Consider the following 23,183-nt stretch of genomic DNA (forward strand, 5'->3'; position numbering starts at 1 on the left):
GTATTAAATTGCAGATGCATAGTCCTGTTTGACAAACTGTTGAGCCGTAACGTTGGAGAACGAATTACAAATGACCTAAATTAATCTCGTTGAGCACAAAATCTTGTTAGTTACAGTCTGATGGAGCGATGGTGTTGAATAATTATTGCGGCAAACAGTGTTGTTCAGATGACTAAATATTCAAAATCACCAACAAAATCAATTTCTTCAACTCTAGATCAACACACGCAACGACAAGCCTCTCGTTTCTGCTTTTTTTTTTCGAAACAATTTCGAGGGCCCACCGATAGGACATTTTTTATGATAAATTACTCCACTGGGTGATTTCAATTATTCGCTCGTCTTTTTACATCCCTGAACAAACCACAAAAAACCGCAACCATTGATTGTACATTCCGGGCACGCCATTTTCCAAGCCTGGGGACACGTTAATTTGACATCCTTTTAAAGTTCGGCAGGGGTGCGCCACGTTTTAGCACGGCGCTCGGCAAGCTAATTGAAGCGGCGTGCCCTTTTCTGCCCTGTCCTTTGGCTGTGATTTGCATAGCTTTTTGTTTACTGCTTCGGAACGTGTTTGTTGTTTGTTCGTTTTAGGGTAATTTTAATGCTTCCTTGTTTTTGGCTCGTTTCTTGAGGTTTGGTCGATCGGTTTCCACGGCAGAGCTTCTTGAAAATGGCATTATTTCAAATTAGTTCCAGTAATTGAATGGAAACCATAAGAAGAAAGTTGTTTGCGTAAAACTTTTCAGACAGCAAAACACCGGAAATATGAAACAAACTTGGTTTACTTAGCACAACAAACAGCACGGGAAAAGGAAAACAATTTTTATAGCATCCCTATTTATAGCATGCTTCTCAGTTAATCGTTTCGATAGAATTATTTTAATCAGCACATTTTTATGAGCAGCAAATTAAGTGGCAAGGCTCTCGCTGTATTCGTCTATCTTTAGTCTGCTACCAGTGTTTGCAAGACATTCCCCGAGACGTGGCTCTCCCGGCTTCAGGGCTCCGAAGAAAGCAAACGCTGCAAACAAAATTCCATGCTGTGACTACTTTATGCCACCGTTGCCGTCTCCCATCCGACAGACCAGCATCACTGACAACACTTTTATGGAATCTCTGGTAGGAAAATCAACCACCCCTGGTTGCGAGCTTTCCGCAGAGCGACAAAACAATTCGATTGCTCCCATTTTTCCTCCCATGGTTGTGATTATGCGGTGAGGTTTCCTGTAGAGGTGAAGTGCTTTATCTGTTTCACATAAGCTCACCACCATCCACCCTGCTGCAAGATCTTTACCACCCCGTGGGATGGGGTGGCCTCCCTACTGGGTGGAAGAAGAAAGTCCTTGGATTGATTAAAATTTTACCCAGCATGAGAGTGTAAAAGCAGAGACAGAGGGGGTTGGGTGATATAAATCACCCAACCACCACCACCACCACCACCGTTCGTTCGTTCGTTCGGTCGTGGGTGTTTCTTGTACCTCGACTTCTTGAAATTACAGTCACTGCCTGGTTGGTATTGCGGAGGCACTAATAAACCGAGTCAACTACGCAAGTTGATTTATGCCCGTAAGGAATTCGAGCTGCCCGAGATGAAAGCAGACGGCCAAGCAGCTCACATTCAATTAGGTACCGGAGGCACGGATTGATGCGAAAAGCTGATCCAATAAATTATGAATGTGAAATATTAAAGAGCGGTGGGAAAAAGGATTTTCATCCACGGCAAGGATGATACGGAGGTTAGCTAGTTGAATTAAGCGTATGAATTAGGAGATGTTTGCTAAGCGTTTTTACTCGTACGGTAAGTTAATATTTTAGCAGAAGATATCTACACGAGGGTTTACTCTGTGGCGTTGAGACTTTATACATTGAAGGAGCGAATCTCTTCTCAACTGAGCTGCAGGAGCAATGGATGACTAAATCGTTTGACTCTTTGTCAAAGCTTCTTGGTCGTAAAACAGCGTAGAGCGTCTATTTCGAGCCAAGTGCACTGAAGATTCTTTGCGTCAACATGCATTCCAAAAATATGGCGCAGTCGGCTATTTGCCAAAAATTTAATCTAAATTTTTCAGAGCTGGTTCTTATACCTCTTCCGGATACACATCGACAGCTAAGTATCAAGTTGAGTTGAGCTTCGAACCAAACCCTGTCTAACGTCTAACAACCAACAAACGCAACTATGTTACTAATCACGCATTCCATCAGATAATCTCCATCGCGCACTTTCATTTGATTGTTGCCACAATTCTGCTCCCATTGCCGAGGAATCGGTGTCAAGCTGCCCATTCGACGATCAATTCAATTGTAATTTCTAATAGTGTCGTGAACATGAATAATGGTCTGGCCATTGCCAGCTCTGTCCAACTTCCCTTTGCCCACCATCCATCCAGCAACGGATCGAACGGAAACCCCAAAAACCGATGCTATTCTCTGAACCTTTGTCTGCTTGTGTGTGTGTTGATGGGGTTCTTCTTAGTCACCAACACGTCCACTGCACTTCATCCACGTGCACTTCTCCGCTGGCGCGATAATTATGCTGGCGTGATTATTCACTCCCATACACGCGCGCCACTTTCTTTCCAAACGGTACATCGATCGCACGCTTTCGTCATAAATAATGCCCACCCAGAAGCGCGCGCGGACATACTACTATGTGTGTGTGTGTGTGTGTCCCACGTTAGAATACATTAAGCATCATCCCCTTATTCATTCCCCAATGGGGTGGAAAGTGTTCCCGTTTGACCTTTTCCCTTGCTGGTGGCCCTATCGGGGAACCGTCCGGACGGTCATGTGAAGAGGAGTGTGTGTCTGTGGGAGTGTTTTCTCAACAATCAACCATCGTCATGTTGCAACCATGGCTCACCCCGACCACCTCACGATGGGTCGCTTTTTTCCAACCCTCGAGAGGTGAAGTGGTTTTTATCTGATAAATAGAAACAACACTTTGTCCGGCGTTTGTGTGGTTTTTCTCCTGTTTTTTTTTGTGAGCTGAACATTTTTCGCATGTGTGTCAGATGCATGATGATTGGGGCTATCTGTTGCAGGTTATAGGGTGTCTGGGGGCGTCCATTCATTCGTGCGATTCCGGGTGGGGTGAGTGAGGTGTGTTTGGATGATTTTTTCTCACGATTTCTCACGTTTTGCCTTTGCGTATGAGATGATTAGCATGAGTTTGTTGCTGACGATCGCATCGAACTATCACAGTGCGAGTGCGACAGAGTTCTGAAGGCATCAATGGTTGATCCGCAGAAAATTCTAGCAGCTAGCTAGCAAAATCAACAGTGTAAATAAATTAGCATTATTTTTACATCTCCCGGTCACAAATTCGCTCCGCTCAGCTGTTTGCCTTTCAGTAGAAAATGGTACAGGAAATAAATGTGTCCTTCTTTTTGGCCGGAAGTTTCGCTGTCACGCTGTCCAAGCATTAGAATTGCAAAACGATACGAGACGAGACGGTGCCTGTTTAATCAATGGAAATGGCATTAGGAAATGGTAAATAGCTCTCCAATTCCTTTAATGCTTCCTGTGGGATTGTTTGTTTTTATGTTGATTTCATGGTGAGCGTTTCTTTGCAATGTTTGTCCTCACATTTATGCATTAGCGTCCTGGGCAAGCAAATACAGCAAGTAAATCGATTTTCTTTAATATATCTGCGTGCGTGTCTGACAGGATCGTTCGTGAGCATTCAATTTGACGTCGTCGTAAGAAGATAAAATGGGAAAGCGAAAAAGAAGAAGAAAAAAAAGATTCCCAGAATCCATTTTGGTTGGCCGGAAAATGGTCGTTTGTTGGCCGTAAATGGCGTGTGCGTTCACATGTCTGTATGCTCAGGTATGTGCGACAAAGATGTCCCACTAATGGCACACCTTTATCGGATAACCTGGAACCGTTGGTTTTTGTTCTTCTCTGCGTGATAATGAAAATAAAGTTTCATTTTGTTTTCTTCTACCACCAACATCATCATATCTCGCCAACACCGACCGTCCGGACCCTTTAAGCGATCGGTTCGGCCGGTCAATAATTATTCCATTAGGACCGCAAATTAAGTTTAGTAATTGAATCCTACCGAGTGATCGTAGAAAGGAAGCAAGCCTAATTAAACATGGCAAAAATGGTGGAAAGGATCGGTAGAAGCGGCTTACCTTTGTTGGTTCGTGTGGTTGCTACCACGGCTGGGCGAGTACTTTTTGCTGTCCTCTTAAACGCTATCTTATCGCTTTACGTTGGTTATTTCATCGCTTTTAGTGGACATTATTTCCTTTCACTCTTTCTCTCTCTCTCTCTTTCTCTGGAGTCACTCTTCACCTACAGCAGCAGGTTAGAGCACGAACACCGTCGTGTATTTTCCGTGCGAGTTGTAAATCAGAATCCTATTTACTCAGAAAAACTGATCGGGATGTCCCGTGCTGTTCTGAGCGTTGTTTCTGCCGAACGATCCCTAAATGACGACACGTGCAACTGACTGCGGGATGACGGAGAACGGAGAAAAAAGCACGAAAGCAACTTTAATTTGACACGAATCACCGGTTTATGATGATTGGAGAGGATAAACGGTATGTGTGTGCGCGCGAATGGTTTCGCCCTATTCCTTGCTATATGACAGTTTTTTTTTCCGACCATTAACAAGGGTCGAAATTTTTGCTGACGTTAGGACTCAACAAGACACGAAAAAGATTCGGGTAAAAGGGAAATCAAAACGACAGAAACAGCTGGTCAACAACGGTCAACGGTCGCTCCTGCATTCCGCATTAAACTCTGCGACCAGAAATTCCCAGGACACAACACGTGCCAAAACACACACTTTCACTCACCAATTCACACTAGCACAATGCACTAGCACAAGGAACCAGCTGATCCGTTGTACAGCCGCTTAAATTCTTGCCAACACTTTGCAAACTTTGATGCTTGTTTTAACGAGAACCGAGGTCGTTACATTTTGCGAACCTGCCCGTCTACGAAACCACTTCACTTCGCCCGGAATTTCGTATTAACTTGATAAAGCAGACACTCGAGCAAACGGTTCACAGAATACTAGCAATCTCCAGCGATCGATCAGGAAACGTTCTTCACCGTCTGACGTCACAACAACGACCACGTTCACGTTAGGAAATTCGTTCCCATTTTTCTTTTCTTGCCTTACTAAAAATCTCACAATTCACGTTCAATATTTACACGTCAGAAGTGTGACATGTGGGCTGAGATACAATCAGTTAAAAGGAACTCTCGGTTCTTCTTGCTACAATGGCTCATACACACATACAAACACTAATGGTTGATTCTTTTTTTTTTATACTTCACAAGATTTTCGGTGTGTTTGGCGAAAATCAAACTGACCGCGGTGCGCGCGTTAAATCTACTTCCGTCCCGTCCGACTATTCGCACACGAATGAACGATAGGTGGATGGTCACGATGAATGGCAACCTGTGGGAATGGGATGAACTCAGCGTCTACTCCACACGAAGAGAGCCGAAAGGGTGTTCATTCTCCCGCGAGTAACTCGCTCTTAGCAACACTAAGCGACTCGGTGACGTATACGCGCGTACAGTGTTCACTCGCTTCGGCCTCCGCTCAGCTTCCGTGCGTGCAAAAACGTTCACGTGCGCCTGAAAGCAAAAGTAAAGTCTTAAGATCTCGCCAATAAAAGAAAACTCAATCTTCGGTACACTTTCTCTGCTCGGATAGGTGCGGATGGCTGGTAGGGTGAGGGAGAGCGGGATGGCAGCTTCGTTGAGCTGTTTTTTTTTTCTTCATCGTAGCACAAGCGACAGGACTCTGACCTGAAACTGGCGTTTGACTGGCGAATGGCTGTGCGTTGTGCGAGGCTCGAGCTGTGTGACGGTAGCTGACACTGTGTCGCCCTGTGGGGAAAACCATTCAATAGGAATGGGGTAAATTTGATTATTGAACCTGTCGGAGTGCACCCCCTGCACCACCCAACCTTTACACTCGCCGCTTCCCAGTGCCATTGCTTGGCACACGGGCCAAAGACAATCAGCCTGCAGGCACCGGCAGGCAGAATCGATCCATTTCCGAATTTGTGTATCCAGGGCGGGTGGGATCGAGTGTGAGAGAAACTGGATTTACCTTCGGCACATTTGCGTGTGGCACATTTGCTTTTGGTTTTGCTTTCTTTCTTTTGCTTTCCTCGATACATTATTGCCACACGAAAGCACACCGGCATGTGAAGCCAACTTTTCTTAAGATACCGTCGCCCGGAAAGACACTCGAACCGGTGTTGTGCACCAGCATCGGAAGACAGTTGAATCGACAACTTTACCGAAGAAAAGTTGCTCTCGCACGCACATGACTCCCTGGCCGTACCGTGTGTTGTTGGGGTGCGAGTGTGAACACAGAATGGAAATGCAAATCTATTTCCATAAAAGTGAGAAACGAACCAAAGGCAAAATCATCGTATCGACAAAGCGAATGGATGGAACACGGATAAAGTTTTGTGTGCTTGATAGCGATTGCGAGGCGCCAATGGATTGCATTTTCCGATCGGCCAGGCAACGCCAACAGAAGTTGGCAAGAGAGCCGACGGGAGAGTTTTCTTAAGGAAATGTAATTAAATGGAGATGAATGGATGTGTGAAAGCAAGCGTGGCAGCTCGGGACGATCGGTATGAAAATGGAAAGTTTATTTTAGATCAACGGCAGCTGTGTGACGAGTTTACTTTAGAGCGATTAATGATTGAAAGTATGTTATTTTAAAGCTGGTCTTTTTTCTTTTAGATTGTTATGTATATATTTACCTATTTTACTGTAGATGTCTTCTTAAGCCTTCTCCCCATGATTGTTCATGAGCTTTTATGTAATATTTTGAGCATGTAGTCTAAGCTGATCAAATAGTATCGTTGGTAAGACATTCGTCTCAAATCTCAACTGTGTTACTATGCTGGAAAACTTTTCTTAGCGATTCGCTTTAAACATTTGTTAAATTATCCAAGTTTATATATTTTATCTTTGTTTACAAATAGATTACATAGTTAATCGTGGCCTTTTACTAGCATTTTCTCATATCACGTTTATTCACCTTCAAGTAAAGATTTACCGTCAGCATCACCGCAGAAGAAGGAGGAATGACTGGACAGAATGCGTGTTCGATTAGGACAAGGAATTTGTACCATTTGCACCACACATTCCACCAACACAGTGGGAGGAATTTTGCTGCACATTTTCCACAAAGGAATGCTCTCAACCGCCAGAAAAAAGGGATCTTTTCACCACAGGGAACATCCCGCAGGCGAGCGTGTTTGTCTCCTTATATGGCGACCAATATTATTTTTCCCTTAAGCAAATACTGAATTCTTGCTTGCTGCCATCTTCCTCTCTCAACGATCAGAAACGTAAAGAAAGAGCCATTCCTTCCCATCCAGCGAAACTATTCTCCCCTAGCTGCCACGTGGCAAACAATACTGTCAATGTAAACAAAGGAATATATTTTTGCTTTACTCATTTAATTTGCAAATCGAAAGGCGAATAGTGAAATTAGTTTTCACAACATCGACCGCCCCCTTAGGCAGCTTTATTAACGCGCACGTGGAAATGCTTTCTCAGCAGACCTTATCGCATAAGGTAAGCAATTAGTTTTCCCGAACGGTGGCAAATATGTAACGCAACACAGCCCTGTCCTGCCCAGACCAGAGCAAATAGTGGTGGAATCCCCAGCGCTGGAATGCTGCTGCTGATGATGATGATGGGGAAATGTGACGAAAGTGCTTAATTGATTAGCTTTTCCCGTTCACGGTCGTTGGCAGGCAGATGAACCGTGAAATGCCAAAAACCACCCGAAAGCCATCAAACGCCATACGTGGCGGAAAAAGTTACCTTTTCCCGCGTGTACCATGGCAAAGCGCGTTCGCAACGGAATAGCAGGATATTGTATTGATCGATACTGCTACCGTACATCGACAGCTGCTCGTTGAGCTGAAGTGTTTTCCTCATCCACCGTTGTGATCGTTCTTTCAAAAATGTAAATTTTATCTGGGCGTTTGGGGTCGGTACGACGGTTTTAGAATTGTGGCTGCCATCGAAACAGCGCTGCGAAAATCCCAACGTATACGACGCGGTTTGGATGAAGTAATAAATCATAAAGACATGTTTAATGGGACGGCGGGCTTCCGGGAATTAAGATGTTGATTCGTACGGTATTGAATTTAGCCCCCTGCTCATGAATCGACACGAGCAAACCTATTTCAGGGTATGGTCGAATGGATTAAAAGATGACTTTTTACTAACGATTTTCATTTAAAGCATGTTTATTGAGCGGAAGAAATGGTAGCCACATTGAATTGAGGGAGCTTTGATCTCGAGATTGTTTGCAATTGACTGTGACACTGGGCCTGTCTGCCTTTCGGTTTAAGTTTGCCAGGAACTCAATTAAAAGGTTTGGCGAATATATTAAACATAACTCAACGATACGAGCCACTCAATAAGACACATTGTACTGGTTTCGAATGTTTATTTGCCGGTGACATTCTATTAATCTTGTTTTTACCGCACGCACAGATTAATGGTGGCTCACATAAATTTCATCTTTATCGCGCTTTCGTACACAGCAGCAAAGTTAATAGATAGTTTAACCCCCCACACAGGGCTGCTGTGGTCACATAGTTTCTTCTACGAACGATAACCATAAATCTTAAGGTAAGCGACCAACTAAAAGTGCTTTCGCAAACACTTTCTCTCATAACATTCAGACCTATGGTTGAATTCGGTTGTTCAGTGAACGTTCTGAGTCGTCTGTTTCGGTGTTGATTTTGCATACACTTGTGTTAATATTCGCGTATGAAATTGTTTATATTTTTGATTAATTAAGTTTATTAATTAGACGAGAAAATTAAACGTTAAATTGTTTACTTCCTTTATCAATTCATTCATTTCAAGAAGAAATTAAATAAATAATTTAATCATCATATTTCTACAGGCATTTTGTTTCGTGAATTTTATTTATTTTCTTATATTTTCAATTCAAAATTTATTTTAATTATGGCAGCATATTCTTAAAATAATTTACAGAAAAGAAAGATTAATTTGATTTTTTACAAGTTTTTTACAAGAACCTATCGGAATTGTTCAGAAACTTACCTCGTTTATTTTATAATTAAATGATTTTCCTTTTCACGTTTTGTCGAAGTGAAACAACACATAATTTTAAATCTCATAAGGCTTTGTTAAAATCAGGTACAAATAATGATGTAAAGTTTTTTACGATGTAAAGCCTCATTTAGATCCATTTTTATCTCTTAAGTATCAAGTTTTGCCTCCAAATCTTATTTTTTTAATATTGTATAATACCATATCGTATGAAATTCAGTCCTATTTTAAATCTATTTTAATTTCAACATTCCGAATAGTCGAATGGTTTCAATGTAGCCTTCAATGTACAGTTGATCATCGCAGTGTTGAGCAGATTCGAATCTCAATCAAGTCTACCATGCTGCAGAACTTTTATAGGAAGCCTACTGTGATAATCAACCCTCCTGTTACTTATACCAATGCAAAAGGAACGACAAACGCTCTCAAAACGACCGAGTTCAACAATAGTTCCGTTTGTTTTACTGTCTTGTTTACCGTGTCCCTGGCGTCAGTGTGTTATGAGAAACATGTGCAATATTTAGATATTTATTTCTGTGGTTAAGGACAACCAGAAAAGCAAGAAATAGAGCAAAAAACCTTTCACACAACAGAACCACCACCACAACCAAACAACTGGGCCATAAAATTTGACCACCGAAGTGTGCGCTACTTAGCCTCGGTAGGTTGCTGCAAAGAAAGCGCACAGCTTCCCAGAAGGGATTTGGTTCCCCGTTTTCTTTCCTCTCATACCCCGACCCGGACAGCTCAGCACGCGCTATCGAACTGCTAGAAAGTGTGGAGAGAAAGTTTTGTTTGCAGAAAACCTGTGCCCCTAAAAGTAGCGTAACCAACTTCGGATTGCAAAAGCTGTACCAGACTCACACGCCCGGGTGGATAAGTTTCGTTTGTGTGTATGTGTGGGTTTTTTTTTGTGCCCTTCATCTTCCTCCATGGTGTAAACTGTCGAAAGAGAACAATTTTTTCCGCAACTTTCCGACCGAGAAAGACCAGCAAAAAGGCTACATTATTTGTAGCGTACGCTGGCTAAGAAGGAAGTCTTACGAGGTGACACGAGCTGGCCGAGGGTACAAGTGTACTGGCGACTGCCGAGTGTACTTTACTTTCTGATGTTAGCCACCACTTTCCGGTCCTGCACGCTTCCGGTCGACTGTGAGACCGGGGCCGGAAACCTCGACAGCGGTCTCGAAAGAATGGAGAGCAGCCTCGGAAGGATGCACTTGCCTGCCGAAGGAAGAAAGTAACAATGAGATGGCGCAAAGAAAAGAAAACATGGTATCAGACCCACATTTTCTTGTTCTCTCTCTCTCTCTCTCTCTCTCTCTCTCTCTCTCTGTCTGTCTTTCTCTTTACACCCGGGAAAACGGAATCGATTTCTCGATTTCTCTTGAGATGATTGAAGCTATTGCGGGCATGCGATGGGCGGAAGCCGTCAAAACGGCCGTTCACGTCGAACGCAGACACACATACACACGCAGTGGGACACTCACCGTTGACACAAAATTCCACTCAAAAAGAAACGTCTAACCCCCTGGAGGGATTCCTTCTTGTGCTGCACCTCCATCACCAACACGACGTTAGCTTAGCGGTGCGTCTCATCGATCGCATCTGGCCATCGTCGCTACCTTTCGGGACAGCTTTCTTCTTCCTTTGTAGTATACAGCTTCCTTCATGTAAGGATTCCTACTTACACATTCGTTCCCCCCACCCCCCGGCCAACCTTGGTGAGAGGCATTCATGAGTTTTCCTTAGCGTTTTCGGGCGCAGGATGTATTATTTCCTTTTGCGAAGGCAACTTTAATTTATTCTCAGCACAATTTCAATCGCATTTAGCCCCCTTGCGTACGCGGTATATGAATTGAACAACGAGCCAAGGAAATGGACCACCATGCTGTGTGCGTTTGTGTGTGTGTGGACGAGAGGTAGTGGACTGGTGACAGTGGACGCTCCATCAGCCGCTCTACGCACAGGAAGCCGCGTGTTATTAAATGGATTTTTTTGTGGAAATTTTTATTACGCCAGATGTTTACATGCAGCATGATTGGAAGATTTAATAATGAATGTGCTGCACCTTCGGCGAAAATATTGTTGCGTTATATTTTGTACTTTTGACGCATAAAAATGTTTTCCTAAATGTTCTGAAAATAGTAGGGAAATGTAATACTATCTAAATGAATAGTAAACTGATGGAGAAATGGTTGCAGATTTGGTCATCTGAGTATTTTTAATTTGATTTAACCATGGAAATGAATCCTAGATAACCACATACTGATTACAAAGACTTACAGTGCTAAAGTAACCTTCCATTCTTTACTTGAGCTAGGCTTGAAAACACTGTATTTCATATATATCTTTTTATTTCTTCGCCATGATCGTCGCCGTCAGCTGATCGTCAAAGCGTCTGGCATGCAGGCACTGAGTCTTCGTCCCATTGTTCTTTAATCCAATCCTATCGGACTTGTTTGTCTGTTGTGACGGAATCGCCTTACAAACCTTGGCAGATATCCGTTCAATCATCCTCGAAGCCTTGGAGTTGGAGAGATTGGATGAAAATCATGCCCCGAATGTTGACGTTCCTCGCTTCATTTGTCATCTTCCGGAGCGATGTTAAACAACAAACAAAAGAATCCGTTACCTTGCACCATATCTCTGTGAGATTCGAACGATTCCGATTGCATATTCGACACTCTGCAGCAGCTTTCCAGTGGATCCGTACTGCTGCATGAATAAGGAGTTTATTACAGTCCGGCCTGGCACCAACATCTGCAAAACCACACATCCTGAACATTTTGACGAACGCAACAACACCATCATTCCATCTTAGTTTGGGTCTAGAATATCTCCACTGATGATCCTTCTCACGGCCAAGAAGCACACTATCAACCACGCTAACGTGGGTAAGAGGATTTTGTCAGTTCCAGTATCCATATGTCACACTATTTGTATAAATTCCCAGCTTCATGAGCTTACTAACAATAAAACAACCATTTGCCATTTGTACCAAAGTGTTATTTATTGAACGGATCTTCTTAAAGCTTCCACGTACCATTTTATTGCTTTTCGCTTTATGTTATGAAATCTTTCAAATGTAATATTGTCCTCAGATTACTATTGCAACGCAAAAGCAAAAGCAACAACATCTCTTTGAGTTATGCATGCACGATTCAATATGCCACAAGAATATGATTACATTGAGGCCCTTTTGTGATTTCTTGATGATTCTTGCGTTTTTGTCCGTTTCACCAATGCTTACTCTCATGAATTCTCGAGCACCCTACCTTGTTCTGGTGTCTTCTTCCACGTGCATGATTCTTGTCTCACCGAACCATCCAAACCGGCTTCACTGTCGACTGTCAGTTTCCAGCTCAGGTTTCCCTTCAATAGTTTTATCATTACCTTTTCCTTTCATCGCTCTACTTTTACCTTTTGCGATTGCTTGTATGTACTTGAAACCGATTCGACGAAAAGAACCGCTGAGAACCATTGAGTCCCCCCCCCCCCACCTTTCAACGATTCTTTGGTTCAGGTTTGTCTGACGTCACGTACACGGAAATAAGCAAGAAAAAATGTGGAGGCTGGTTCACACGAAACGAACGAATTGAATCTAATTTTGCTTCCTTCCTGATTTCCTCGACAACGACAGCAAACAGTGCTCGGCACTGCACTCACAATGTGGAGGCAGGGTCGTACAGAACCGGCGATAAAAATATGCTGTTTTCCGTTTCAGAACTCCACCGTTTTGGGAAACGAATTTCTGTTGTCTCTTTCATTTTTCCAAGCAGCCTTTTTTACCTGTTCGTTCGCTACTGTACGATAATACTATTTCTGATTTCTTTTCGTTGTTTATTTTGTATCCCTTTCGATTCTTTGCCTACCACCGCTGACTCCTGCAAAGCGATTATATTATGGTAATGATAATAATAAAATCATACCCGGTACGTGCTAGAACGCTTGTCGAAAAGGAGGCGCCTGGTGATCGGAGCACTGGAGAAATAGTTAAGGGTATGATGGCATCCGGATGTTTCCCAGAGAGCAAATCAGCTTCTTCTACGAAAAACACGCTTACCAATCAATACCTTTGTGGTGTTCGTAAGAAATTGTATCAGTAAAAATTATCCAACGGTCAACGACAGATGGAAAAAATATTCAAACTGTAGGTTTTCATCCACAATTCCGCTTCCGATTCGTTCCATTTAAAGCTATCAATAAACAAAACCAACCCAATTGTTTCCGGACCCGAACTTTAAGAATGGTTCCCCCTGTTCGTCTGACTTGCACATCGATTATTAACTTTCAAAACTGGTACTGAGAATGATTCTACCCCAAAGGCATCGTTCGTGGGGTTCGTTGGTTGTACCGGCGGCTTTCAAAATTCATACCCCAATCGTCATGGTTCCTGGCTCGTTTTGTGCACTTGTTATCCATGGAACCGTGTGACTTTTGCCACGCCAGCACCATTCACTCTTCTCTTCGCAAAAATCTACTCTTCCCAAGGGATCAACAATACAACTCGGCTTGGGTATTTTTTGTGTTTCTCCATTTTCGGTTTTTTTGCTCTGCTGCTGTCGAATCATTCAATGGGGGATTTTTTTTTTGTGGATGGTATTCAACACGCTGTATCATGGCGCAAGCAGCGACCGTGTGCACTTCTCAATCCGGTATTCAAATCTCGATATCCGTTGAAGCGTTACGGTGGCTTTGTGCTGAAAGCCTAATAGGGAAAACGAGTTCGATATGGTGCTTTTATTTTTGGGGTGGACCGGTTTACTTGTGAGGTTTGGTTGGGTTGGGTTTTTGAGTGCTTTATTTTGAGCACGTTGAAATTTATATCCTTTCCTTTGAAGCTATCGCCCTTGTCATGTACAATTTTTACAACTTAATTTATGCTTTTTGTTTTCTTCATTCTTTTTGCAAAACTAATTTAACTTCGAAACTCTAAATGCTTGTTTTTTACAATTCGTTTTACATTTTTTATCATCAAAAAAGTTGCCTAAAAACAAATTTCTCCTCACACCTTTGCTCATCCTCCTTTGATACCTCGAAATCCATTTAGTCGGTCGCTTTTCCACGTACGAAAGCGCGTGTCGTGGCTTGTGTTTATGGTACGATTACCGAAAACATATGCCACCCAATTATGGTAATTAAGGTTAGGCACCGGATGAATGTGTGAGGTGACACACGGTGTCATACGCATCGGTACGCATTACCACGCGAACGAAAGTATGAACGCGGTCATGAATACATTTGCTTTGCGATTAATCGTTCGTTGCTCAACCATTTCGGTAAACAATCAACCCACCGTCCGGGTTGGGAGCGAATTGCTTAGCTTGGTTCGATCGGTATTAGTTAATACACACTTTCACTATTGTAATGCTCCAAAAGTGATGAGGTACTTGTTGTGTAGCACAATCACTTTATGATGCTAATTCCATTCTGCTGCTCACAAAAGGATTCCCCTTCCGCAAGGGCATTAATAGAGAAGGTTTGGTCCACTATTTTATGCCCGACACACTAATCCCTCCGATTTTTTTACCCACGCTCGTATCGATGTCGAATCAATGTAAAAGACGATCATTTACTTGACGTCCCATTACTACGACCACATTCAACACGGCCAACCACCAGGCGTCTCCATTCACACACAGGCGACCAGGCGTCTCCATCAGCAAGGACAATTGTGTGGGCTGTACGTGCCGATTATGGCGATACGGCCTATCAATGACAAGTATGCATTATCTTCGCATCACAATCACAAACAAAACCAACAAAAAAAAAAAAGAAGGAAGAAAAAAAAAACAGATCCCGTGCGCGTCAACAGTGGACGAGTGGTGTGCTTATCCCACCAGTCTGGACCGGTAATCCACGTCCATCACGTGTTGTTCGAACGGGTCTGCGGGTGGCAGCTTCTCAGTTGGACATTTTAGGGAGCTTTTTTATGTCGTCGGAGGATTAAAAAAAGGGAGCAGTATGATCGTGCGCTCCAAAAAAAAAACAGGAAAATAAAACGTTTATGGTTTTCCACGAATAATGGCAACCGTAAAAGCGGAAGGCACTCGGTTTGTTGCTTGTGTGCTGAACGTTTTAAAATATCGCTTACTCTAGCGCTATACACTATATCGCAAAGTTTTAATCGCTTGCGTTTGTTCCATACAAGTGTATGAATTTGTTCAAATGTAAACAATAATATTCAAACGATCAAATCTCCTTTGTACAATCGGGGGTGTGCACTGTTGGGTTGGGGTGGACCCCTTTTTAGTGGTCATTTCAGATAAGGAGCATGCTTTTTGCATCCCCACAACAACAACAACAACAAAACCCTTTGAACTGCTGCTTTTGTTCGGGACAGCTTTCAGGCTTTTGTTTGTCGAGGCCGAGATTTATCATGGCTCGTTTTTCGCCGAAAATTCAAAACCCTCCACAAAAACCCTACTCAACAACCTGGTGGTGCCGGTGTTTACCGATGTCCAGTGTCCAAACCAAAGCTTCCCCAAAATCGGAAGAAAGGAAATTCCTCATCTCGAGATCAGCATCACCAAAAATTGTGTCCGGCAATTTATTCCGATCCGGAAGAAGATTCACTGCTGCCAGTGGCTGGTGAGGATGATCCTGTGAAGGATGCTTCCTGCGGCGGTGGTGGTGGTGGTGGAGGTGACTTGTCGAGTTGTGGTGGAGGTTTCGATTTTTTCTTCCGTCCGCTGGACGATTTTTCGTGGATTATCTCGAAGCTACCACCACCGGCGGCCGATTCGGTTCCGTGGCGTCGTTTACGTTGATGGCGCGTTTCGGTGCCCGTCTTGCCATCCTCGCTACGATCACTGTCGAAGGAGGTTCGTTGCTTGCGACGACTGCTCCCGCCCTGCTTCGTGTCCGTCGTATGGTGGCGACTGGTGGAAGATTTTCTGGAAAGAGAAAAGAAGCCACGAATAACATGCGGTCCTGGAATGAGACAATGATGAAGGATGGCACCGGGACGATACATGCATGTATGTATATATTTATATCCTCACGGAGGTCACACCAACTGAGGATGAGAATCGTCCGCTGGTGGAACATTATTCCGGTGAAGTTATAATGGAATAAAACTTCGCCGAGGTGGAAACATTGCCTCTCTTCATCTGGTCTTAATCCTAGGAAATGGCACACATACACGTACGAACACACACACACATAATCATCAACATCATCATGTTGTGTATGATGTTAATGCTATGTTTTTATCACAAGTGGCACACAATCATCCTGGCCTGGGTAGGAAGTGAGAACCCTCACTGCTTTCACGAAAGTTGGCGAGATCGCGCCCTATGAGTTAGCATTTATTGTGCGTTCCATATGTGTGTGTGTGTGTGTGTTGCAAGGTTGAATAACCGATGCGTACGTGGACGATAATTTACTTGGCATTAGACAAGGAAGCACCAAATAGAAAGGGAAAAAGAGACACACACGATTGTTACAGGATATCTTTCTCAATTAATATTAATCCAAAATGCCGTCATTTCGGTTCGAGATCAGCCTCGAGGTAAAGGATGAAGAAGAGATGATTGTCCCGGAGATGTCCTGGATAGGAGCAACGGGAGTTGCAATGAAATGGGATTACGTGCGATCGGGCATTAGACCCACCGTACTGTGGAGTAAAATGGCACAAAAGAGTCGCTCCCGGGTATCATCAAAACGGCGGTGGGATTTCAAGGGAGAAGAAAGGAATGACCTTTTTCCGGGAATGCTCTGGGAATCGATTTGTTTTTCCTGAACATCTGTGTGAAATAATATATCATTTCGAGTGTTGCGTGCTGAGAGCCATTTCCTTTACATCTTAAATGCAGTGTTTTAGTGTGTTATTTGAGTGAAAAAAGCTCTCTTCGTTAAAAACATCTTTTGTGGAGAACGCTCCAGGCAAAACTACCCAGACTTGGACCTAGATTTGATAGGATTTAATGGCATTGCTGGTGTTGTTTGACAGATAAGGACCGCTATCCTCAATGACACCTGTCGTTTTATGGATGATGGTTTAAAATTTAAGATTTCTAAGTAATGTTCCACTTCAGTTTGCTCCAAAATTGCCCATAATAGACATTCATTCGAAAAATATATCAATGAACAAAGTTGTTCTGAGACACTTCTCAAGTACTTTCAAAACCTCCCACCGAGTACCATTTCTTCACAAGTTAACATTTTACCTGTCCTTTCCATCCCTTGACCGACGTTCGACGCCTTTACCCGGACGACCCCTTTGTTCGCCCTCTGACAGGTGGCCATCATCATCCGCACCGCCATCACTGTGGAGCGGTGGATCGTCCTCATCCGACTCGGTACCGGGCCGCGGTTTCACCGTCACACCCTTCCGCTGACGCCGCTGCTCGGCCGTAGTCTGACTGCTGGCAGTCGAGTAGCCAGTGTCCTTGCGGGACGAGGACGACCTGCGGTGGGAAAAGTTCAAACGTCAAAAATGATGCAAAAGCTACACGGAAGAGTCTCTTGCAGAAAAGACAAGAGACAAACAATGATGATGATGATGATGATGTTTGACAATCGCTTTGCCAAAGACACACTTGTAACTAATAGAGCTGAAATTGCGCAACAGTCGCGTGCCGTCACGGGTGATTAATTGCGCATAATTAATCGTGCTCACGCCAGCACATGGCGTTATCCTCGTTTTCGGTGGATTACAATGTCCGAGCCGATAGATAGCCTGTTTGGCTTACAAATGGGAAACACTTACCGACTTTTCCGCGAATGTTTCGACTTTCGTCCGTCCTGGTCCGTGTCGTCATCTCCAATGTCCGCCACTTTCCTTCAGAGGGAACGAGAAAGAGAGAGAGAGAGAAAGAGAGAGAGAGAGAGATGAAATGACTAAGAGGCTGTACACAGAAACAGACAACGACTTGCCATCGATCGACTTTGATGAGACGGTTCACTTCCCCAGTTCCTGGAAACGGAACTCAAGCAAACGATGGTGGTATTTTTTTGGTTTTTTGTTATGTTTGTATTATTTCCAACATCGGATTGTGATCTCAGCTCCAACCCAGAGGGAGCAAAACTTTTGAAGTAATACGCTCACGCTCAAATCCTCTTTTTCCAGAACTGTGCGAGCAAAAGCACTTAATTCCACCAGCTCACCAACGCGGAACTGCTTCATTGAGCACGGTTGCATACTTTCCGGGGCAATCAGTGAAACCGCTATAAGTCGCATTAAAAGTGCATCGTTTGGTGCTGCAGTTTGCCATGGGAAGAGGTGAAAAAGGTTTAAAAATCGACACCAGACACAGCAGAAGCTTGAAGTCATCAGGTGCATCGGTGCTTTTATTGTTGCGGAACACGGGAACTTCTAGAAACAACAGTACCAACAGGCACCAACTTTGACTAACTCGTCCCGAAGGATCAATTCCGTACCGAGGAAGCTATAGTGGCAACTCTCAAAGACGAACAGGGTTGTGTTTGAATGTGTGTGTGTGTATGTGTGTGTGTGTGTGTGTGTGTTGGTCATGGTCACAGCTTCGAGCAAGCTATACAAGAGATAACTTATCTTTCAGGAAGTCTCTCCGCATCGCTTCGTTGACAACCGATAGAGAATGAAATTTACAGCTGGGCAGATTTTAAATAATGCTACTACTGCTGGCTTGTGGAGACCATACGTGCCAGTTTGGTGTCTGATAAAAACGAAATCAAACTAATTATTCCAGAACACAATCCTATTAACATAAATCTTTAAACAACTGTTGCGTTGCATGGAGAGTTTTGGAAGTAGAATTACGGAAAAAGTTTCGCGACATATTTCTTCGACAAGTTGATTCGAAATCTGCCGAGAAAGCCTTCCCCCCGAACTGAGGAACTTTCCTTCAAAATTATAAAACTTGCAAAATAATTAATGCGAAAGCTTAGACAAACAATCTCCCGCTTGATATTTCAGGGGAAGAATTCTAGGCAAACATTGAGGGAATTTCTATTCCACGTCCGATCCACTAAACAACTGCAAATTAAACGGTACCGATGCTCGCAAGATTCAATTTGGTGGCGGGCACGGTAAAGTATCTTCTCCGATATCACGTTCTCCGTAGCCCGGAATCACGTCCATGGGGGAGTCAAATCGAATCATAGGTTTGTTTCCTTTATCCGTGCTGCTATTACCATATCGTTGGTTGGTCTTCCGACTGCCAACCGACAGAATTCTTGGTGGATGAAATAATCGATAACGCGCACACGAAAGTGGTTAGCACGTTCTCTCGAACCGCAAGCTTTTCATACGCAACCGGAAACGGTAGGCCTCTTGCCGGCAGACGACAGCCCAGTTTCCGGTCCCTTTTTCTCCCTCTTTATCGGCTCTATCTCCTCTTCGAGGACACCGGAAAACGGCATCGATTCTGATGCCTTTCGCTTGCTTCCCGTGGCCTACATTCATAGGCGCATTACTTCTGTCAGTCGTCGCGTCGTTCTTCGCTGACTCGAAGAAGCGTCAACGGGCGGGATGATTAATGTTTGTTCCCTTTTGGGGACCTCACCACCCACTAACGAACATCCCGTGGGAGGAGGGGAAAGTAAGCGGGAAAGGTTAACGATCCGGCGATATACGAAGATTCGCGCGTCCAACTGACGGAAGCTTTTACATGAACCGGTTGACGGGTTTGGATGCTTGGGTACAGCGAAACAAATGGGATGTAATTAGTGATCGCTATTAGATAAGCGGAAGGTGTATTTACACTCTTTGTCCCCTTCAAAAACACGCTTTGCTTGAACTTGTAACATAACCTTACAAAGCACGATATAAAGCGTCTTCCAAAATGGCAAATAATATTAGTCGACAGTGGTGCAAGTCTGTTACTAATTGGATAACTTTGGTTTGAAAAGCAACATTTAATCGGCTTTTCTTGTAATCAGCAGCAAACGGTGGCACAATTTTAGCATCCCAATCAAACGATACGATGAAGTCGAACTAAATTTGGTTAACCTCATTAAATATCTTTACTCAATGCTTGACGCGGTACGATGACGAATGCAAACTAATTCCTTAGCGGAACAAACGCTTACCTTTTGCTAATTTTCCGTTGCTTCTGTTGCCTCGCGGATAACTGTTGTTCTGCCTTGGCGCGCATCTTCAACCGTTTCTTGTTGGCCGCCGCTTTCCGGTTCTCCGAATTTACCACGTACAGTCGGTAGAGTTGCAGCAGTATCACGAGCGTGTTTTTGCCTGTTTTGTAAGTGGGATGGAGTTAATAAGCGAAGTCGACGTGAGTCTTTCCTCCCATCGGTGGCTACAATAAATCACTCACAGGTGAAGAAGATGTTCATGTAGGTGATGATTTTGTAGTGCACGATGATAAGCAATCGGAAGGTAAGGAACGGTGCGTCCTGCAGCAAAATGTTAAGCGCAATTCCCCACACATCAATGTTACAGCAGGCCACATTGCAGCAGCTCGCATCATCCGTCCCGTCCTGGCCGGCCCTCGGTTGACTGCCACCGCCCCGTGGCTTGCGAGCCCTCGTAGCCGACAGCACGATGGTAAACTGTAGCAACGACCACGACCAAATGCTTAGCGTCAGTAGCACCAGCACCGGTTCGTTCGCTATCTTCGCATCCTTGAAGGAGTCAAAAAATTCGATAATGTCCGCCGCCGTACCGATGTACACGAGCAGCAGCTGGCTCAGCTGGTCCCGGGTGAGATCCCCTTTCGGCAACATCCACCGGCCGATGATGAGCACCAGCATGAGAAACTGCTCGATCAGTGTGACCCACATCTCCGCCGTTAGCTGTATGTCGGGCAGCTGTATCTTGACTCCCAACATCTTGTTCAGGTCTTTCAGGTCCTTCCCGACCGTAGCGGCAAGATTGATGGTTTCGTTCAGCATCTGATCCTGGTAGCGTGTTCGCTTGTCCAGCTTGTCCAGCTCCAGCAGCCAAATGGCGGGAACGATACTGGACAGGTAGAGAAAAACCGATGGACAGAACCTTGGAAAGGGGAGGGGGTGGGGAAAGAAGATTGCAATGAAACCATATAAATATTTATTTTAATTTCTCAACGAATAGAATTGAGTTTTGGCATGGACATGATGGTGCTCACAGTGCCAGCCCACGGTAATTTGAAATTAGCAGCAAGTGAATGAAAAATGTTAAGCTTGCTATTAATTCTAATGTAGAGCGGCGTGTTCGTGGCCCGTACCGGTCGGCCATGTACCGACCGAGTTCGCCCTAAATCAACACGAATGTAGCAACACTGTTTGCAAGAAAAAAAACTTTCCCATTAAAACTGCTTCACCCTAAGGTGGCTTAAGAGGAACGGGTGGGTAACCCGTGGAATTGGGGCCTTGGTGAAATGATTGCATGAGCAGAAAAATTTGGAAAATTGCTAAAACTGCTGTGGATTATGTTTGATGTAAATTTATGTTTCTTCTTGGAAGTGTTCTTGCTCTAGTTCTTGCAGGTTTACAGGTTTAGAATATTGTTATCTATTTTCATTAGAAAGTTCACTAAAACCTTTTATATTATTGGTGTCATGTTCCATCCATTTTTGTAGCACTCTTACGACAGTCAATTGATTCGGGCACTTACTCGTACAGAGTGCAAGTTACACTTCACGCATGTTGTAAATTCGATTTCTCACAACTCGAGATAAGACACCACTTTCTAAGGCACATTTTCCACCGTTTTTATTCACCAAGGACCTACGGCTGCTTTGCCATGTCTCACCAGCGACAGTATACCAAACGGTAACTATACATGACGTAACGACGAGCATCATCTTTTCTTCATCTTTTTTTGTTCCTCGTTGTGTGAATCTTTCCATCTTGAATGAATCCCAACAATAGAGCACCAGACAGACGATACCACACCACCGGAGGGACAAAAAATAGAACCACTTTAACGTACGAGTACGATGGTAGGGATTCATCCCCAAACCAATCCCCAATAACCGACGTGTGGTTCTGCCGAGGACACCACCATACAGGCAGCAGGAAATTAGATTTTACGGTCAGAAATTTTGTTTGCATCTCTTCCACCGAAACCAACCAAGGAGATTCTCTTACCAGCGCCATTCCTGATTCTTCTTGATCGCCAACGTAAAGATGCCTTCGATAAAGAGTACACCGATCGGAGCGCACAGACACCAGTAGATGGGTTCCTTCTTGTTTTGGGTCACCTGCCAGATCGCAATAAACCCGTGGGCGGCAAACAGTATCCTTGTCACGGTGGCTTTGAACGTTGCCAGCAGTTTCGCCATCGTTAGCACTATTATCAACCACGTAATGTCGAAAAAAAGCCTTGACCAATCTCATCAAACGATCGCACTCAACTGACACTGTCGAACGGGACGAACAGTAGTAGCAGCCGTCCTTGGGTCCTAATCTGGGCGGGAACAAGGAAACATGACCAATCAAATCGAATTGGCATACGAATTGTAATCGACACCACAATGACGGTGGCAATTTTGCAATGAATTGCAGAAATGTTCCCAAACGGCTGGGGTTAACATTCTAAACTTTGGTGCATTATTTACTCTGCTAGAGCGAGCACGTGGAACAGTCTTGAAGCCGAAACGGACTTAAAACTATTTCTGAAGCTTGTTCGCTCGGAGGAAACGGGTGGCATAGTGGAATCGGAATCCGCCGTAGTCAGAGCTATACTAACCAGGAATGTGTGTGTGTGTATGTTGTAGCTAGCATTTTTTCACCTATTTTATAATGCTTCAAGGTCTAGGTAAGATACCACGCGAACAATACGGTACATCTGAGAGCTGCTGGGACTTCTTCACAGAAACCAATGTATGGAAACCCGTGTACACTTTGGGGAATTCTCTAAATTCTTTCAGTTCTAGTTACTTGGGAGAATAGGTCCACACTCGGCATATTCAACATCTGGACGAGCAAGAAAGACATCCATAGCTTTAGTACAACAACATAGCATAGCTCATTGACGCTAAGAAGAGAAATTTATGCAGCTCTCACGATTCATGTTAACTGGCCGTCCCATATGAATAAAGAAGGATGTTGACCTAATCGCGTCGTAAATCAGTTTGATGCTCTGAAAATATACTCCATTACAATTCAGTATACCTTATTTGCATATTATTACACATTTAAGCTCCATGATTTATTAAAAA

The 23,183-nt window shown here is 43.8% G+C and overlaps 1 protein-coding gene across 1 annotated transcript; it reads right to left on the minus strand.

Moving 5' to 3' along the window:
- Positions 1 to 15,649: 15,649 nt before the first annotated feature.
- Positions 15,650 to 22,304, minus strand: LOC126560002 (transmembrane protein 26). The gene is made up of 5 exons (XM_050216163.1): positions 22,111 to 22,304; positions 20,358 to 21,034; positions 20,116 to 20,275; positions 17,271 to 17,510; positions 15,650 to 15,995 (listed from the first exon to the last, which is right to left on the minus strand). The coding sequence occupies exons 1-5, from the start codon at positions 22,302 to 22,304 to the stop codon at positions 15,650 to 15,652; spliced, it is 1,617 nt and encodes a 538-aa protein (XP_050072120.1).
- Positions 22,305 to 23,183: the final 879 nt, after the last annotated feature.

Source organism: Anopheles maculipalpis, chromosome 2RL (genome assembly GCF_943734695.1).
Source record: "Anopheles maculipalpis chromosome 2RL, idAnoMacuDA_375_x, whole genome shotgun sequence".
In the NCBI taxonomy this organism is placed as follows: Eukaryota; Metazoa; Arthropoda; class Insecta; order Diptera; family Culicidae; genus Anopheles; species Anopheles maculipalpis.

Bases quoted from the DNA above. Each gene is read 5' to 3' on its own strand.
- LOC126560002 (XM_050216163.1), bottom strand. From the start codon at position 22,304: ATGGCGAAACTGCTGGCAACGTTCAAAGCCACCGTGACAAGGATACTG. The intron at 21,035-22,110 runs GTAAGAGAATCT...CCCCTTTCCAAG, and splicing joins AAGAATCAGGAATGGCGCTG to GTTCTGTCCATCGGTTTTTC. The intron at 17,511-20,115 runs GTAAGCGTTTGT...TTCCCACCGCAG, and splicing joins CAACGGAAAATTAGCAAAAG to GTCGTCCTCGTCCCGCAAGG.